General features: G+C 34.9%; 1 protein-coding gene across 5 annotated transcripts in view; it reads right to left on the bottom strand.

The window, feature by feature from the left end:
• Nucleotides 1–3077: 3077 nt before the first annotated feature.
• Nucleotides 3078–21488, bottom strand: part of FOXN2 (forkhead box N2) — a 54415-nt gene continuing 36004 nt past the window's right edge. For 4 of the 5 annotated variants that reach the window (XM_084901013.1, XM_084901016.1, XM_084901014.1 and 1 more), the window contains 3 exons: nt 18672–18736; nt 10732–10800; nt 3078–7660 (listed from right to left, as the gene is read on the bottom strand). In XM_084901013.1, the coding sequence (XP_084757139.1) occupies nt 7137–7660; nt 10732–10800; nt 18672–18736 (658 nt within the window). In that variant the 3' untranslated portion in view covers nt 3078–7136. Of the gene's footprint in view, nt 7661–10731; nt 10815–18671; nt 18737–21488 lie in introns of all 5 variants that reach the window. The other variant, XM_084901017.1, reaches the window with a different exon arrangement.

The raw sequence follows: 21488 nt of genomic DNA, 5'->3' as shown, positions 1-21488 counted from the left end.
AATCAACTATAAGGAAGGAAAGGTAGATAGTATTTACACAGAATGAAGTTTCAAGGAATCACTTATTCTCAGAATTATCATCCAACCCTTACAACCAAGAAAAACCAATTTCATAGAGAATTTCCTTTAAGAATTCAGATTGGTGTGCAGGTGAAAGCAGAAAGTGGGTGGGGTTCTTTAAATGAAATCTTAGTAGATTGAAAGGAAAAGTTCTGCTGCTGACATGGTTCTTGCTCATTGGACTGGAAAGATACCAAGAATCTGGGCCTTATACAGAATTTGCTTGGTAGTAATAAATTATGGTGTTCTAAAATAGTGTTATAACTTGATCAAGATTCAGTTTTATATTTACTTTTATTTTACCCATTAAGAGATTTAATACTGTAAACAACATGAACAGGGTGTAAGCAAATATGCCTGACCTTTGCCCTAGAGTAGGGGTGTCGAACTCAATCAGAGAAGGGGCCAAAATCTAAAATCCAGCCTAAATCGCGGGCCGAATGGTTTACTGAACAGTCATAAACTGACAATGTCATAAACTGACAGCGGAGTGCAGTGATGACAGCGCGGTGCGGACCACATTGCAAGGCCTGGCGGGCTGGATTTGGCCCGCAGGCCTTGTGTTTGACACATGTGCCCTAGAGGGAGCCATTATCTTTATTATCCTGGATATCAAACAAATCTGTCTTCCACTTTAGAGAGAGACACTAGTCCTGTCTTCTTTGGCTGTTCACTATACAACCATCCCTGAAAATACAGGGTGGAGCAAAAGTAGGTTTACAGCCCTGGCATGTTTGGCTCAGTTGGTTGGAGGCTCATCCTGAGCACAAGTTGTGTGTCTGGTGCCTGGTTAGGGCACATACCTAGGTTGCAAATTCAGGAAGCAACCAATTAATGTTTCTCCCTTTTCCTCTAAGAAAAGAAGCACACACAAAAAAATATATCCCTGGGTGAGGATTAAAAAGAAAATTTTAATTGCATTTATTGGGGTGACATTGGTTAATATTATATAGGTCTCAAGTGTATTATTCTATAATATACCATCTATATATTATGTTTGTTCACCACTCACCAAATGGCTATACCATTTATTTTGAAGTATTTTTAAATTTTATTTTATTGTTACTACTTTGTTTTAGCACCATTTTTTTTATAATTTAAATTCTTTATTGTTTAAAGTATTACATGTCTCCTTTTTTCCCCATTGACCCCCCCACCCCCCGCCTACTCTCCCCACCCCCCACCCAGCATGTGTCCTCACCCCTCTACTGTTTGTGTCTATGGGTTATACTTATATGTATGCACTCAAGTCTTTGGTTGCTCTCTTACCCCCCTCTGCCTCCCCTGCCTCTCCGCTAAGGTTGGACGGTCTGTTGGATGCTTCGATGTTTCTGGATTTGTTTATGTTCATCAGTTTATGTTGTTCATTATATTCCATAAATGAGATCATGTGATATGTACCTTTCTCTGACTGGCTTATTTTGCTTAGCATAATGCTCTCCAGGTCCATCCATGCTGTTACAAATGGTAAGCATTTCTTTTTCACTGCAGTGTAGTATGCCATTGTATAGATGTACCACAATTTTTAATCCACTTATTTGCTTAGCACTTAGGCTGTTTCTAAATCCTAGCTATTGTAAATTGTGCTGCTGTGAACATAGGGGTGCATATATTCTGATTAGTGTTTCTAATTTCTTGGGGTATATTTCTAGAAGTGGGATTACTGGGCCATTTTTAATCTTTTGAGGAAATTCCATACTGTTCTCCATAGTGGTTGCATCAGTCTGCATTCCCACCAGCAGTGCACAGGGTTCCTTTTTCTCCACATCCTTGCCATTTATTGATTTGATGATAGCCATTATGACATGTGTGAGATGGTACCTCATTGTTGTTTTGATTTGCAACTCTCATTTGATTAGTGACTTTGAACTTATGACTCTTGGCCTCTGGTATGTCCACTTTTGAAGTGTCTATTTAGGTTCTTTGTCCATTTTTTTTTTATTGGACTATTTTTCTTGTTAAGTTTTATGAGTTCCCTATAAATGTTGGAGATTAAACCCTTATCGGATATACATTGGCAAATATGCAGTGGGCTCTCGTCTTATTGGTTTCTTTTGCTGTGCAGCTTTTTATTTTGATGTAGTCCCATTTGTTTATTTTCTCCTTCATTTCCATTGTCCTCGGAGTTTTATTGGTGAAGATATTGCTACCAAATGTCTGGTCTGATATTTTGCTGCCTATGGAGTCTTCTAAAGATTTTTATGGTTTCCTTTAAATTCCTTAATCCATTTTGAGTTTATTTTTGTGTATTATGTAGGTTGGTGACCTACTTTAATTTTTTTTGCATGTATCTGTCCAATTTTACCAACACTATTTATTGAAGAGATTGTCTTGACTCCATTGTATGCTTTTGCCTCCTTTGTCAAATATTGAGCACAATAGCTTAGATTGAGGAGGGAGAGGGAGATAGAAACATCAATGATGAGAATCATTGATTGGCTGTCTCCTGCATGCCCCTTACTGGGGATGGAGCTCACAACCTGGGCATGTGCCCTTAAATGGAATCAAACCTGGGACTCTTCAGTCTGCAGGCCGATGCTCTGTCAACTGAGCAAAACCAGCAAAAGCAAGCTATATTTTTAAAATGACTATTTCAAAGGGATGCCTTGAAAGAAGGGCTTAGAGAGGAGGGTGGCAGTTTAAAATCAAGATGACTATCTCACTGGATTTAAAAAAAACAATTCTATTGTAAATAATACCATTTAAATGACCAGTGCAGAACTTCAAAGGGAAATGGGGAGGGGGGATAAAAATCAAGATGTTGGTTGTAAATGATTCCATTTTACAATGGATGCTTCAATTTTTAAACATATGGTATTACTGGTATTTTAAGATAATCTTAATAATTTAATATATTCAAATTTTCTTAGTTGCATTTTAAAATATCTCATGTATATGTGACTTTGAAGTTCAACTTTAGGAAGAGAATAATTCAACACTACTTTAGCTGTCAATGATTAAAATGACATGTAAAAACCAAGAAAAACAATACTTTAAAAAAAAAAAACCAGACTTAAAATTTTCAAATTGAAACTTTATTTTTCTTCTGTATATTCCAACTTTGTAAAATGGAAAGTGTGTGTGTATGTATAGGAGTATGAGTCACATACATCTACACTACCCATACCAAAAAACAAAACAGAGAAAACACAAAAATGTTATAAAACAAGGTTTATTTTGCAATACTTTATCATAATGAATTGCATCTCTTTGATAAAAATAAACTTTATAAACATTTTAACAATCAGATTAGGTACAAAAACTAAACATCTGTTAAGTTGTTTTAATATGAGCAAAGACTGACAACTGAGAAATGGGTTCACTTGGGCTGGTCATCTACTGGCAGTTAAAACTCAAACTCAGGGCAATGTTTATGCTACATTAGAAAAGGGGATAAGGAAACAGTATCATTCAAATTTTTTTGAATCAAACAGCATCCTTACACTTTAATTAAAAATAAATAATAGTTACAATGAATTGGCAATTATACTTTTTATACACTATATGATGGCAACGTAATACTTTAAAATGAAGCACTTAGTTTAATAAGAAATGTACAATACAACACTTTAAAAATAAGTTTTGACAATGGCACTGGCAGTTAGATGCAAAAAAAATTGCTTTAAGAAAAAAATAATGGCAGGTATAACATTAATATACTTTGTTTTTCAATAAATATTTTGACCACATCATTAACATATTGAAGTAAACTTTGTTTAAATCAAAGTTTACACATTTCAAACAAAACCTATAAAATAGATGTAAACCAGAAAGCCTCAAAGTTATTTAAATGCTATGGTCTTCACAAAAGGTAAATTTGTCAAGTATTCACTTCTGTTGCTTAATTTGCTGGGAAAGGCCGGAGAAGGCCTCCTGGTCTACCAAGACACACACATTTCCTCTTTAACTCTTTCTCTAGCTTTGAGTTCACGCTAATATTATGTTTAACTGACCATCTAGTATGAACCTTTTACCTAATATACCAGAAAGTAGCAAAAGAAAAACATATATATCCTAAAACTTTACTATATACAAAGACACCTAAGTTAAGAGAAGCCATGCTGGCTATAAGGAGAGCAGAAAAGACTCAAAGGTGGAAAAAAGGAGGTGATCCACCAATAATTAGCTTTTCCATGAATAAGAGTATTGTTTCCTTTTCCTGAATTTGAAAATAAAATATTAACTAATTTAGTAAAATATTGCACAAATAAATTTGAAAACCATACAATATTCAAGAAACACTGATTATATTTGGGATGTGAAAGATGAAGATTGTGTTGAGGCTAAACTTTTACTAGGGATCTACTTATAAACTGGAATTGGTTTTAACAATTTATACTGGCGTAAGGCAAATTATAAGTTAGCTTCAGTCAGTTTTAAATTATGTTGGAAAATATTTACTTCTCCAGGATTGTTGCTTTTATTACAGTAAGATTTGTTGATGATATATTATTTATAAATACAATTTCCAGTCCACAGAAATTCAAGTGATTTTCCTTAACTGAGTGGTTATTAGCCATGTTTTTATTTCAATACACCTGAGAAATGGGATCATCATGCTTGTGGAAGTAATAACGAGGGACCATAATTATAAAGGTTCTTCCCTTTGAAAATAACTATGTTGGTAAATGGAAAGTCAGGCACTGAATTCTGTACAAGAATTAAGTGTAAAATATTGTGTAACTTTTCTGTTAGTTGTTAGTGCAAAATTGTTTATTGCCTTTGCTAGTGATAAATATAACTTCAATTTTTAAATTTCTGGGAATACATGAAGAGAAAAATCAAGCTTAAAGAATTAGTTACTCATATTAAGACAAAATAATTATGAAGATCTTATTAGAATTGAGAATGCCTCTCCCCCTCCTTATCTTCTTCTTCCTTTACTTAGAACAATTATCTCACTAACAAACAGGAACCAGAGAGCATATTTTTGGTACAGAATTTCAGCAGAGCCAGGCTTGTGTGGGTCCGTGGTTTAACACTGACCCACGAATTAAGAAGTCACTGGTACGAGTCCAGTCAGGGCACATGCCTGGCTTTTGGGCTGGATCCCCAGTATGGGGTGTGCAGGAGACAGCTGATTGATGTTTCTCTCTCATCGATGTTTCTATGTATCTATCCCTCTCCCTAATAATCAATAAAAACATATTTTAAAAAATTTCAGTAGAACAAAATAAACTGGAATCAGGTCATTGAAACACTGTTACTAAGGTCTATCGAGAGGGCCATGGTAAATAGTTTAGAAATATTGTTACTAAAATGATGTTTTATAATATGTGTATTATTTGATACTGTAAAGCAATTTTTGGTGTTAATATTCACTGTCTACAGTAAAAAGTGTCAACTTGAGTTAGCCACTTTCTGTAGTAGATGTCACATGTATGAAGAAAAATCCAAATAGCTTATCCTGCATCCTTAAGATTTTTCATTATTAGCAAATTTAAAAATTACTAAATTTCAACAGCACCGATTCTATGAATGTAGCTATCCAGGTTCTATTACAATTAACATAGAAACATAACAGATGACAGTTTTGCCCTAATAAAATTTAGAAGTTAAAATATTTATCTCTTTAAAAAAAATCCAAAAAATGCTTTATAGTCATAGAAATAGCTGAAAGTAACAAATCAAAATCATAAACCTATGTGTGTGTATAAATGTATATACACATATATGTATGTATATATGAAATTATCAGAAAATGAAAACAAGATCACTATGAAACAAGATGCTGGAAAGCTGCTCTGTCATTCTAAAAAGATATATTTAATAAATAAGTTTAGTTTTATTAGTATCCCTTATACCTTATGAATAATATAGTCAAACTATACAAATGATATGAAAAAAATGTCTCTTAAAAGCAGATTTGTTCAAATACTTAAAATGCCTTAGTCAATGTGCATTTGGAACTGTAATACAAAATCTTTAGGCATGGATTAATGGCACATAATAGGTATTATACTGCTTTCTCAAAAGGGTATAATGTGCAAGATTTAATTTTATATAAATTTTGAGATCTATGAAGGTATTTTATCTCTGTAGGTTTGTTATACCATTTTTAATTGGGTGTACACACACATTTAAGTCATACAAAGCTTGAACAGATTTTCTTTCCTAAATGATCTACCTTTATGTATAATGACATAATATTCAAAATATTTGCACTAGATACACTCCATTTGTACTACAAGATTTTCAGAATGCAGTATGTTTAACAAGCAAATAAAAAGGTTCTCTTATTGCAAGTGTGTCAAAATGGGTGTTAACTCCATAACACATTCTATGGCTATATCCTCTCATTGGGTAGTTTCTATTCAACAAAGACAGCTAGTGGCTAATATTTTAAACAATGGTTGCAATGCACTCTAGGAAAGAATAATTCAGTAAACGCTTAAGTTTTTGAAAAGTAAAATAAAATTTCAAAGATATTAAAATAGGAATTGGAGTGCTCTTAAATGAAATTATACCACAAAATGGCCTTTTTTACATCTTATAAATCTTTGCTGTACTCTCTGCCTATGTAACTAAAAGGAATTTTCTAGGCATTTAGGGTCTTTTCCAATTTATATTCAACTCTGTCATGCTTCAAGAAAAAAATTTAAAAACAAAAATTAAGACAATTAAAAATTCAAATATTATCCTACTGGATTGCATGTGTCAGGAGTATGTGAGAGACTGAGCAAAATTTTTAGCTAGATCAGCAGTTGATTACAGACTGAAAAAGAAAACTGAGTTGCCAATTACAATGTTTTGGCATATTAAGAGAATAAAAGATTTCTCCTACAAGTTTAAGATAGAAGCTATGGATTTTCTTGTATAAAAATTTCAAAAATCTTAGAAACACATCACCAAAACTACGCTTTTAGAACTTCATATCATGTTTATGGTTGGGCATGATCCTAACGGCAATTATTTAATAAAAACAAAAAAAAAACTGTTTTGAAATAAACAAGTAATTAGCATTCCTTCCCTCCCCCAAAACAAAAATAAGTCCATATGGCTTTGATATCCATTGTAAAGAATTAAGTAGAACAGTATTGCCACACTTTAAAATAATTTCACACTAACAGGTATTTCTATTTTTTCCGCTGCTTTTGATTTTGTGTCTTTGCAGTACTTATTAGGGAACCCAGACATGTACGAATTCCAGCAAGATGAAGTAGAGACCCAGCTGCCTCTTTGAGCTCCTCATCAATTTCTTGACATGACGTTTTCCGCATCTTTTTGCCTGGCTGCCCCTTTGCAGAGTTATCTACACAAGGCTGTGATACATAGCCACTGTCTCCAAGAGGATCATATTCGTAATCAACATCAGTATCTTCTTCACTGTGAAATCCTTCACTGCCATCACTTCCCACATGACTACTCTTTGGGATAAATTCATATACTTCATCCACAGAAGACAGAGAAGACACACTGGACCTGGATGCGCAACGCTGCGTTGCCATGCTATTTGCACTGTAATTGTGGTCTTCTTTTGGATCAATGCTGGTGGCTAAAGAATCACTCTCTTGTAATCGCATAGCACTGCGATGATTAAATGCATTGCCATAACTCCTTTTTTTCTGCATAGCTGTTTTAAGAGAAAGAGGCTTCTCACCTGTGGAAAATAAAACTTTCAATAGGTCAAATGCATTTGGTTGCAAAAACAAGCCATTTGAAACAACTATTGTATATCATTACTGAATATAAGGGCTGTAAAGTTAGAATGTTTTGTGGGTTCTTAAAAACAAAAACAAAAACATGCCCGCTGACATAACTCAGTGGTTGAGCATTGACCTATGAACCAGGAGGTCACAGTTTGATTCCCAGTCTGGGCACATGCCCAGGTTGTGGGCTCAATCCCCATTGTGGGTGTGTGCAAGAGGCAGCTGATCAATGATTCTCATCACTGATGTTTCTATTCCTCTCTCCTCCCTTCCTAAAATGAATAAAAATATTTAAAAAACACACAAAAAACAAAGACCATATCATTCTGTGGGTATTAATCTGAAACATTTTAACATCATTTAATGATATGTCTTGATCTTTTAAGGGAAAACAGAATTATTTTGAACTGCTTGCACAGAATGCCTCACTATGTATGTCTCTACTACATTAACTGTACCATTACAATGGTTTGCTAACCACCTCCTGGTTGGTATTTGTAGGTTGTTCCCAATTATTCATTACTACAAATAACATTGCAATGAAAATTCTTCTAGATGCCTTTTCTCACACAAATGCAAGTAATTTTTCGGAGAATATCAAGATATGGAATTATTAAGTAAAAGGATATGCACACTTAAAGATGCAATTAGTATTTCCAAATTGCCCTCAAAATGGCTGGACCAAATTTTATCCTACAGTCTAGGACAATACCCTGTTCCCATACTTAACACTTAACATTATAAATCATTTAAATTTTTCATAGTTTCATAGGGCAACAAAGCATTTCAATATTGTTTCATACTGCATTTCCTTGATTCTAGAGAAGTTGCATATCTTTTCAAATAAGTGTTGTCAATGTGTATTTCTTCTTGAGACCCATCTATAAAAAATGTCCTCCCAGTGTTTTTGCTTGTGTTACTTTTCTTAAAGACTTGTTTTGTCAGAACTCTAAAGTTTTTTCTTTCATGGATTTTGTACTTATATCATTTTTTAATTTTTTTAATTTTATTTTTTATTGTTGACTACAGACCCGCTGCACGAAATTCTTGCACTTGGGGGTCCCTCAGCCCAGCTTGCGTCCTCTCGCAGTCCAGGAGCCATCAGGGGATGTCCAACTGACAGCTAGGCCCACTCCCCTAGGCTATCAGTTGGACATCCTTAGCATTGCTGTGGAGATGGGAGAGGGTCCTGCCACCACCACTGTGCTCGCCAGCTGTGAGACCCTGAGCAGAGACCCTGAGCAACGCACCCCCTGTGGGAGCGCACTGACCACCAGGGAGCAGCTCCTGCATTGAGCGTCTGTCCCCTGGTGGTCATTGCCTGTCATAGCGACCAGTCATTCCATCATTCGGTCAATTTGTACATTACTCTTTTATTATATTGGACTAGAGGCCTGGTGCACGAAATACGTGCATGGGGGCAGGGTGGGGGGGTTGTCCCTCAGCCCAGCCTGCACCCTCTCCAATCTGGAACCCCTCAAGGGCAGTCGGACATCCCTCTCACAATCTAGGACTGCTTGCTCCCAACTGCTCGCCTGCCTACCTTCCTGATTGCCCCTAACCACTTCTGCCTGCCAGCCTGATCACCCCTAACCACTCCCATGCCAGCCTGATTGATGGCTAACTGCTCCCCTGGCAGCCCATTTGCCCCTAACTTCCCTCCCCTGCCAGCCTGGTCCCCCCTAACTGCCCTCCCGTGCAGGGTTAATCACCTTCAACTGCCCTCCCTCGCAGGCCTGGTCCCTCCCAACTGCCCTCCCCTGGCCATCTTGTGTCCGCATAGGGGCAGCATCTTTGACCACATGGGGGCAGCCATATTGTGTGTTGGAGTGATGGTCAATCTGCATATTACTCTTTTATTAGATATGATAGTATTATAGATGTCTCCTATTTTCCTCGTATTTTCCCACTCCACCTAGCTCCTGCCCAACTCGAGAGAGTCATAAGCATTAGGGAGAAAAGAGGAAAGAGATACTGAGAACAGTAGTTATAATTATTAATATGCCTCTGGACCTATTTTATTCATCAGTTTATTTTGTTCAATAGTGTCCACGTATAAGTGAGATCCTGTGATATCTGTCTTTCTCCGATTGGCTTATTTCACTTAGCGTAATGGTCTCTAGGTCCATCCATGCTGCTGCAAAGGGTAAGAGATCCTTCTCTTTTATAGCTGCATAGTATTCCACTGTGTAGATGTATCACAACTTTTTTATCCACTCATATACTGAAAGGTACTTGGGTGTTTCCAGATCTTAGCCACCGTAATAATACTGCTATAAACGTAGGGGTGAATACATTCTTTCTCATTGGTGTTTCAGGATTCTTAGAATATATTCCCAGAAATAGAACTGCTGGATCAAATTGCAGTTCCATTTTTAATTTTTTTAGAAAAGTACATTCTGCTTTCAATAGTGGCTGTACCAGTCTATATTCCCACCAGCAGTGTATTATGATTCCCTCTTCTCCACATTCTCACCAGCACTTGTTGTTTGTTGATTTAATGATGGTAGCCATATTTAAAGAAGACTTTTCCTATTCCAAGGTTATAATTATACTTTCCTATATTTTCTTACTTATAGCTTTCATTTTTTACTTTTAAATCTTCAAGCTTAATTTTTAAAAAATACGTTTGATTTTTTACAGAGAGGAAGAGAGAAGGATAGAGAGTTAGAAACGCAACCAAGGTACATGCCTTGACCAGAATCAAACCTGGGACCCTTGAGTCCACAGGCTGACGCTCTACCCACTGAGCCAAACCGGTTAGGGCCAAGCTTAATTTCTAAATACACTATTTCATTTCTTGGCCAATGTAATATGATCTATCATAGCATTAGTCTCAATCTTTCAAATGCTCAGTAAAGAAATGGAAATATAGTAAAACAGAAATTAAATTATTCAAATAAAAATTACAACTTAGCTGGAAAGAATAACTTGCTATACCATTTAAATATCTTACATTCTAAATTATATTGAAAAAGGCACTCACAAAAATGTATTTTAAAAATAAAGCATGATTACTTACATTCTAGAATTCCTTGTTCTATAGAAGTATTTAAGAGCATCATTGCAGTGGCAGCATCAATATCAGATTCTGAAAAAGGAAAACTAACAATTTTAATGTTTTTTTTATAATAGGCATTTGCATATACCCAAAAGTAACCAACATTAAAATTTTGGTATGTATTCTAATTTAAAAAAAGAATAGTGATGGAAGACTTGGGTTAGGATGGTGAACACACAATACAATTATGTAGATGATGCATTATAGAATTGTGCACCTAAAACTTAGGTCATTTTATTAACCAATGTCATCCCAATAAATTCAGTAAAAATTTTTTTTTAATTTTGTTTAAAAAAACTTAAACAAAATGAAGTACATATTTTGTCATCTGCTTTTGTTCACTTAAAATTATAAAGTTTTGTGAATAGTATTGAAAAAAGGAAGATTGTCAGGTATAGAGATAATAAAAGTTTTATTCTAAATTATTTACAATAAAAATAAAAACCTAAACTCCAGTTCAATGGTATTACAGATGTCTCCTTAAACAGACTAAATTACCTAGGAATATATATTAAGGCATTATTACTTTTTAACATTTAAAAAATATCCTTATCTATGCATATCTGCAGTTATAAAGTAATGCATTAATCACATGCTAAAGGAAATAAAAATAAATGTAATTGGGCAGTCTAGATCATATGACTCTACAGATGCTAAAGGAATAATTATTGCTGGCACAAAAATATTAGTACTAATATCTTTAGTCATAATTATATATAAACCTATGTGTACTATAGATTTATATAATATTCAAGGTCAAACATAATTATGAATATTCCATAAGAAAAATGGGCTGGTAAAACCAGCAGGTTCTTCTCCAGATAAGATCATTTGCTCTCATATCTATTTTTCTACTGAAAGACTCTCTCCATCTTAGTGATCTATTAATGTGAATAATTGTAACTGAATAAAAGTGAAATGGTATAACCTAAAATGTGAAAGAAAAGTTAAAAAATATTTAAACTTTTTAGATTATAAAGGATAAGTTAAAAATAAGACTCAGACATGAAACCTCCCATTTCTATCTGAAAGCTAGAAAACTTCTATTATCCCAGTTTTCCATTTTATTATACTTGCAATACCTAATTATAAAGTTATTTTAAATAATAAAGTCATGAAGATACTGACTTGTTCTTCCCCCAACTTCACTGTAAATTCCGTAAAGGCAGGCAATGTTTGTTGCTGACTTTAAGTAAATCAGAAGATGGTTGTTAGGAGGAAATACACATACTATTAGAGCTCTTTTCCCTTAATAAAATGTGACTTCATGAAACAAAGTCTACATGAATGCCTTTCCAATTAAATTGTCAGCTTCTTTAGGGTAGGAAACATCTTACCTTTTGTCTTCCACAATACCTGGGAACAACAGTAGGTCCTTAATAAATGTGGAAAGAGTAAGTGTATTATATCTTTGCCCTCCTTTCCTTAGATTAAGCTGAGTATCACTAAAATTACTAACTAACATTGAGTACTTTCAATTGTCTTGGAATATTTTAAGTACTATTAACTCATCTAATTTTCACAACTTTATGATATGTGTACTATTAGTATTTCCATCATAAAGGTGGGAAAACAGACACAGAAGGTGAATCTCTAGGAATGAGAAGTAGGATTTGAACCTCAGTAGTCTACCTCCAGAACTCAGGCATTCAATTTTTACTCCATCATCAGCCCTTAATAGGAAATTCTGCAGAAAATGATAGAATATACTGGAAATTCTTGATTCTGTTATTCATTCAATAAACCAAGTGTCCTATTATAAGCCTGACATCATCTCATATAGGAGAGAAAACAAAACAGGAAAATCCCTAACTTCTCAAAACACAAAGACATAATTAAAGTACAATAAGCCAGAGTCATAAGCACTAGGGAGAAAAATTAAGAGGAAAGGGAGATACTGAGAAAAGTAGTTACAATTTTTGATACAGAGGTTAGGGTAACAGTTGAGCAAAGACTTCAGGAAGGTCAGAGAATGAAGAAGCCATGTGCATATCTGAAGGAAAAGCATTTAAGCAGAAAGAGCAACAAGTGAAAAAAAAAAAAAAATCAATGATTCCCACATGTCATAGCCACGAGGCTAGCAAAACAAAGACCTCTCCTATTCCTTTTAGAAAGAGACTTGACTACAACTTTGATAGAGTTCAGAATTCTAATGTGTCTTTGAAGTGAAAAAGGTGCAGCCGCTAGCCCATATTGTATCTCTGCGTGAGTTGGAAAAAAGGCAATTCTGCCTCCAGGTGAATGCTTCCCTGTATCAAAGCACGCAGCGTGAAGACTGGAAGGTGGGCTGGATTTCAGACCCCACTCTTTCCTCAGCCCTGTGTCCTTATGCAGGACACAACTTGCATGGCATTATGCAAATACACAGAGGTTTTCCTGCTCCATGAAATAAATTTTCTTTTAACAGAAAAAGGTCTTCCTTATTTCCAATTATATATATATGTTATACATATATATAAATTTAATAAATAAATTTATATGTATATAAAGGATGTGGTGGGGAAGGAGCAAATCTAATACTGAAATTCATTATGAGGAAATAATTTCAGAAAATTTATAATCTTATAAAACTTATCTTACAAATGTAACATATAAAACCTTATTAAAATTTAGTGTATCTCTAACTTCCATTATAATTCAAAAAGTCATATTTCTGAACACTATACCTAAAACTAAAGAAAAATGATAATAGGCTTATTTTGGCAATTGTAAGTAAGCTGTATGAACACGATTTCTATTCTTAGTTTTTGAATATTTAAAGTGATAACAAAATGAGGTACTATTTTTGTATCAGTAGAATAATAGAGATGTTTTTCTTAAATAGATTTATTTCTTGTAGAAAACTTATTATACCTAATTAATTTGAACTCTCCCCATAAAACTAACTCTATAGAACCAAAAACTTCTTTGCAAGAAGATTTTATCTACATTTGATTTGTTTGGTTTAGAACATTTATAAGTATGCTTCCCACAATGCCTTGCCAATTAATGCTAACTCTGATTTAAAGTTTAACTTCACCATTACAATATTCATTAGAAAAAGAAACCATAACACTTGGTAATCAAGAACACCTGATTATCAATCATTTGTCCAAGATACAACTTGGAACAAAAACTCCCTGTACAGCTTTTCAACATTTTAAATAAATAAATAAATAAATAAATAAATAAATAAATATTTGATTTTTTACAGAGAGGAAGGGAGAAGGATAGAAAGTTAGAAACATCGATGAGAGAGAAACATTGATCAGCCGCCTCCTGCACACCCCCTACTAGGGGATATGCCAGCAACCAAGGTGTGTGTGTATGTATGTGTGTATATGTGTGTGTGTGTGTGTATGTATATGTATATATATATTTATTTGAACCTGGGACCCTTCAGTCCACAGGCTGACGCTCTATCCACTGAGCCAAACGGGTTAGGGCCATTTTTTTTATCTTTAATCCTCACCGGAGGAGATTATATATATATATATTTAATTGATTTTTAGAGAGAGAGAGAAGAGAGAAACATCAATGTGAGAGAGAAACATGTGAGAAAAACATCAATTGGTTTCCTCTTCTATGTGCCCTGACCAGGAATTGAATCCCCAACCTAGGTATGTACCCTGACCAGGAATCAAAATCACCCAATCTGTCTTGGTATTAAGATTAAACTGAAGACTTATTCATTGTTACAATGAAAAACACCTCATATTTTTCCATTGATAAGTATTTAACACTATTTTACAGGTGGTTCTGTTTTCATACACCTACTATTGGCTATATTACCTAACATATCCAGTTCCATGAAGAAAAAAATTTTTGTTTTTATAAGTCTTTTGTATATATTTTCTGACACTTCTTAGATTAAGCAAATAATTCACTTACAGTTGAAAGTCAGTTGTCATTAGAACCACAAAAGTGATCCAAATAGTGATTTTAAGAAACAAGAGTTTGAAATCATATTATTTCCCTTTTTAGCCTTCCTAGTTCTGATTAGAGTTTAAAATATACAACTGATTTAATGACTGGCTCAAATAAATTTCTGTCAATAGTGTGAACCTGCACATTTCCTTAGCCTTACTTGTTGCTAGAAAATTAATAATAGTTGAGAAAAAATGTAAAAGGCCTAAGTTTTACCCTGTGAGAGTGAGGATTATAAGATAACAAGTTTCTAATATCTAATTCTCAAGTCCATTTGCTTAAAAAATGATATGAGAAGCATAGAGGCAGAATTTAAATGGATATAAGAGCAACAATAATAAGATTTATTGCCTCCATCAAAACATACACATTTACAGAGCATCCAAATAGAGAAGCTGTCTCTTGTGATTCTTTAAAGGTTCTTTAGGAGAGCAATTTCAATAAATTACAACACTTTAAACTGCCTGGGCCACGGGTTTACTTTCATTTCAATAAAGATACAAATTATGCTAATTTGCAACCTTAAATTGAATTTAGATTTGCACTTAACCTCTAACATCACCATTTACTATCTAAATTTTATATCTGTTGTAGTACTAGTGCTTATAGATAAATACTAAAATCTTCTAATTAGAATGTAAGTTCCATTTTTGTCTGCATTGTTTTTCACTGATGAATTTTCAAAAAAGGTTTTGTTTTACTATCTCAGTATGAGATTCCTGTGCCACCTGCTACTGTTATACAATACTATAACATAGATGCTAGTATATATAATTAGTCATTTTAAGGTGAACAAGAGGGACAACTATACTTTTTATTTACTAGAGGCCCGGTGCACGAAATTCATGCAGGGGGAGGGGGTGTCCCTCCCAGCCTGGCCTGAACCCTCTTGCAATCTGGGACCACTGGCTCCTAACTGTTCGCCAGCTTGCCTGATCAACCTTAACCACTTTGCCTGCCTGCCTGATCGTCCTTAACCAACTCTACCTACCTGCCTGAACGCCCCTAATCGCCTCTGCCTCAGCCCCTATCTGCCGTGGCGCCGCCTTTGCCTCACCCCTGCTGCTGTGGCTTCATCTGGAAAGTCATCCAGAAGGATGCCTGAAACGACACCTGTGAGGTTGTTTGGCTGTATGGTCTAATTAGCATAATATACTCTTATTGTTATAGACTATTTAAAAAAATTTTATTTCTTATGTGATTTTATTAATTTTAGAGAAAGGGAGAGAGAGAGAAATGTCAATGAAAGAAAAACATAGATCAGCTGTCTCCTGCATGTTCCCCACTAGGACAAAGCCTGTAACTTGGGAATGTGTCCTGACTGGGAATTGAACTGACCTCTCAGTACGTGGGACGACGCTCAACCAACAGAGCCACACTAATCAAGGCAAGACAACTACACTTTAAACGAACTGCTGCACCCATTCTGGCTGATACTAGTTTCTGAAATTCCTATGCATAATGTATTACTCTCTTAAGTGTCTAAATATAGCTTTAATATAATAATTAGAAAGATGTTTCCATGAAGTGATAGATGAATCTAACATTGGACTCTTAACATTGGAGCCCAACAGTGTACCTAAGTAATCTTTACAAAACTGATAATGTCTCCGCATTCTTTAAAGCCCTTCAGTAGCTCCCCCAATGTCCCATATCTGGTAGGAGTGTAGGCTCTGAAATTAAAGTTCTTTCAATAGCATTTACTAATTATGTGACCTTGAGAAAGTTACTTAATTTCTCCAAACAACAGTGTCCTTATTTGTAAATATAGTAACAATACCTCAAAGAGTTGTTGTAAGGGTTAAACGTAGGGAACTATATGTTAATTAAAATTTTAAATACAGGGAAAAGTTCAAACTCATGTTAACTAAGTTCTCCTTGATTTGCTTAAGCTTTTTCATTTGTCTTGTTCATGTTAAATAGTCACATCTACAGCCACTAGACCAAGGCTACCTGGTCTTCTCCTATACTTGTAGGCTTCAGTCTGCAGTTCCCAGTAACTGCATCCTACCAACCTCTACCCAAAGTTAAGTATACTCCAAACTTTTGAGCCTAGCTCAAACACATTCTTTCTCTTCTCAAAAGGCCTTTCCTGAGTTACATCTCAGCTTAATTTGCCATTCTCTTCCTCTCCTGCCAGTGTACTCTGCATAATTCTAGCCAACCTTCTTCAGTTAAGCTGTATGTTTTCTGAGATCAGGACCTGGGTCTCTCTCATCTCTGTATATCCCAAAGCACCTACTACAGTGTAGCACGGTGTAAGAACTCAACAATTACTTGTAGAATAAATAATTGTTTATTCACTTAGTATTGTATTTTTCAAACTTTTCCCCAGAAAACATATCTAGAGAGAATAAAAAGCAAATCTCCTCAGAATTCTATGGAAATGCCCTAAAGCAACCTAATTTAAATATACATTTTCTTAAGTTTTTGTAAAGTCTATTCCAGGCTAGACCTGCATTTTTTTTTTTTTTTTCCTTATTCCAGAATACTAATACCTTACCCACCAAGTTACTTCTTACTAGGGGAATAGGTCTAAGACTTATGAGTAGAGAGATGTAGGGAAATAAAATGTAAGCAGCACTGGGGAGATGATGCATAACATATAGAAAACATTAAATGAAAGGGAAGTACCTACACAAATTATAAAAACTAGGGATTGAAACTAGCAGGAGAAACTTGTGAAAGTATCTGCTCCCGAAAGGGAATTTAGAAGCAGAATTTAGATGATGAGAAAAGAACAAGACAAGATTCTAAATAAACCCCAGAATTCACGAAGAAAATGTTCTCAAAATGTGTATATGAACTGAGCTTGAAAGAGTAAGCGTCAGAAATTAATGAGGTAACACAAAGATAAAGGAAGTTTCAACAATACATAAACATAAAGAGAAACTACATATACCCATTAGATAATAGAAAAATGGATGCTTAACCTTACGTTAAGCCAGAACATATCTAAAGTGGACTCCATATACACTAAACTTCCTTGCAAAGTTTTCTTAACTTTTTCCATTCTCTCCTTCCCTTGTTAAAGACCAACATTATACTGCTTCCTATGCTCAGGTTAGTGAAATTCCAAAGAGACAACGTGTCTCTGATATATGGAAATGCTTTTGGTCTGTGAATTTCTAATTTTTAAAAATCACAGAAATTTATCTAGGCTCCAAAGCAATGTTAGAAACTTTATATTAACACATTACTAATCTATAACATCAATTATGAATAGGGTAAAACCCACTAAAATTCAGAACTTTTATATACTTTCAAAAAGAAGTTTATGAAATTTTAAAAATTAACTTATTGTCTTCTTAAAGTTCTTTTAACTTAAATTAAAACCTATAAAAATTATCCTGAACTTTATGTATAATAATTCAGGAGCTGGCAAACTTCTGTAAAGGGTCAATAAGTTAATATTTTAGGCTTTGTGGGCCAAGAGGCAAAACCAAAGATACAATAGAGAGGTGCTGTTGCAGCAAATTTTCAAAAGCCTCAAAATATTATTTTTATTTTTTCAACTACTTACAAGTATAAAATGATCCCTAATTTACAGGCTATGCAAAAACAAGTGGCAGGTCAAATACTAGTATATTTCATAGGCCATAAATTGCTAACCTCCTATTCTAGTCTAAGACATATTTTGAGAAATATCTTCCTATTTTTTAGGAAAAAATGCATGTTAAAGGAAATGTAAATGGGATAAAAAAGTGTATATCGTATGAGCCCAGTATTTGGAGAAAAGATATGTATGTCTATGTGTGTGTCTGTGCATGTACACAAACATACCTACTCATGAAAAACACAAAAAGAACCAAAGCAATTATATCAAAATGTTTATAGTAGAAAGGGTAAGTTTTTAGTTACTCCTTTATAAATATTCTTATTTTAAAAATTCCTACAATAAACCTATAATTGTTTTATAATTATAAAAAAATTTCAACCCTAATATGGTATTATACCTAAAATTCTATGATTTAAAATACTGATCTTATACATACCTTTGAGGGTTTGCACCTGATTCTGCTTGAGTACAGAGCTTAAGTAGTGAGGTGATAAAGAGCCACTGAAAAAGAGATAAGACAAAAAAATTTATAAAAATATTTATTTTGCTTGTAACAGAACTTAGTCACAAACACAACTAATTTCTAAAAAAAAAATCCCAAACAATTTTTACCTTGTTTTCTTTGTTTAACACTACTCAGTTTAGGAAGAGAATGCCAAAGCAGAAAGAGCATAAGATCAAGATTAAATCACAACTATGTGATGTTCTTAAGCAAAATAATTAATCTCTTAGTTTCTTCATCTGTAAAGTAGGAATAATTAAACCTCCCACACAGAGATGCTCTGCCAATTAAATAAGAACAATGCATTTAAAATACTTGGAACAATAAAAACAAAAATAAAATACTTGGAACAATAGCAATACACAGTAGTATTTGGTCTGTATTGAATGCTTAAGTTTGACATTATTCACTATAGGTATTACCACAAAAATTAAAGAGTTTATGAAAACAAATGTTTAAGGAGCACTGAATGATAATGATGCAAAACAGATTAAGTTCCTGATTTTATTAATAAATATTATCACATTGAACTTTCTATATCCATGAAAAGAGACCAGCAATTTCTTTTTAACTCCAAAGATTAAAACATTTTTGGGACAAACTACTTCTGTTTTTTGGAGTTCGTAACAGTGTTAACAAATATATTTTTCTAACTAAATTAAGTTTATTTTCTATTCACAGTTTTATATACATTGTATCTCATTCTCTTCCTCAGAATTACCAATTATGAAAGCGCCACACAAAAGCAGGTCAGCTGGAACTATCATTTTGTCAAATAACGTAAAGGAAAAAAATGTTTCTAAAAATAGTTAAGTGCCCTTGTCAGTTTGGCTCAGTGGATAGAGCATCAGCCCACGGACTGAAGGGTCCCCAGGTTCAATTCCAGTGAAGGGCACGTACTTCAGTAGCAGGCTCAATCCCCCAGCCCTGGTTGGGGCCTATGTGGGATGCAACCAATCAATATCTCCCCCCCCCACCCTTACACTCTTTCTCTCTCTCTCTCTCTCTCTAAAAAAAAAAAAAAAAAAAAAAAAAAAATCAATGGAAGAATATCCTCATGTGAGGATTAACAGAAAAACTAAATTTAAAAGATAAAAATACTAAGTAATGTTTTAAGGTCAAAGATTATAGCCTTTATGAAGAGAGTGGAAGGGAAGGAGAAGAGGGGAAGAGAGAAAGAGAAACATCAATGTGAGAGACACATTGACTGGGTGCCTCATGCACCCAACCCATCCAGGCCAGGGAAGAATCTACAACTGAGGTACGTCGTGCCTTTGACGGGGAATCAAACCCTCTACCCTTCAGTGTGTGAGCTGACGCTATAACCACTGAAGTACACCAGCCAGGGCTCCCATTTAATCTTTAACTTAAAAAATAGCATCGCTAGCCGAGACCGGTTTGGCTCAATGGATAGAGCGTCGGCTTGGGGACTGAAGGGTCCCGGGTTCGATTCCGGTCAAGGGCATGTACCTTGGTTGCGGGCATATCCCCAGTAGGGGGTGTGCAAGAGGCAGCTGATCGATGACTCTCTCTCATCGATGTTTCTAACTCTCTATCTCTCTCCCTTCCTGTCTGTACAAAATCAATAAAATATATATTTAAAAAAAAAAAAATTGCATCGCTAAATAAAACATATAAGTGACCTTCACTGAACTTACCCATTTCTAAATTATCATTTTTTTAACCAGAATATAAGCACCAATATTAACTAATAAAGATATCAACTCCTAAACAATGAAGATATAATCTGATAATTTCTAGATTTCATTCATAAGAATAAATCACTCAGTAGTTCTTGTTCAATAATCCTTTTACCTACTATATGGTTAATAAGCTTAAAAATCTCGAAGAGTCCTAGAAAATAGAAGGCTAATATGCAAATCAGCTGCTGAATGGCAGAACGACTGGTTGCTATGATGTGCAATGACCACCAGGGGGCAGATGCACGATGCAGGAGCTGCCCCCTGGTGGTCAGTGCACTCCCACAGCGGGAGTGCCACTCGGCCAGAAGCCCTGAGCCAGGCTCATAGTTGGCAAGCGCAGTGGCGGTGGTGGGAGCCTCTCCCGCCTCGCCTCCGTGGCAGCACTAAGGATGTCCAACTACCGGCTTAGGCCCACTCCCTAAGCCATCAGTTGGACATCCCCCAAGAGCTCCTAGACTGTGAGAGGGCGCACGCCCAGCCGAGGGACCATCCCTGCGTGCATGAATTTCGTGCAACAGGTCTCTAGTATTTACATAAATTCTAGCATCAGCCTTATTTATTTTTTTTTTAACTGTATTTCAGCTACCTACAAAAGTTATCTAATAATATTTTAAGAAACTAGGATATGAAGGGGTGATAATTGTAGCTGGGAGTTCATTATAACTTTCTCCCTACTTTTTCGTATATTTGAAATTTTCCACTTATTACTTTAATTAAAAAGGTTTAAAAATTTCCCGCCGAAACCGGTTTGGCTCAGTGGTAGAGCATCGGCCTGCGGACTGAAGGGTCCCAGGTTCGATTCCGGTCAAGGGCATGTACATTGATTGCGGGCACATCCCCAGTAGGGGGTGTGCAAGAGGCAGCTGGTCGATGCTTCTCTTTCATCGATGTTTCTAGCTCTCTATCTCTCTCCCTTCCTCTCTGTAAAAAATCAATAAAAATATATTTAAAAAAATTTTCCCAAAAATCACATTAACCATTACAGAAACTCTTAAAAATATCTTGACAAAATCTGGCATTTTTAATTCAAATGAATATACATTAATAG

The sequence above is a fragment of the Pipistrellus hanaki genome (genome assembly GCF_964339955.1).
Source record: "Pipistrellus hanaki genome assembly, chromosome: 12".
Taxonomy (NCBI): domain Eukaryota; kingdom Metazoa; phylum Chordata; class Mammalia; order Chiroptera; family Vespertilionidae; genus Pipistrellus; species Pipistrellus hanaki.
This window is presented reverse-complemented; position numbering and strand designations above follow the sequence as displayed.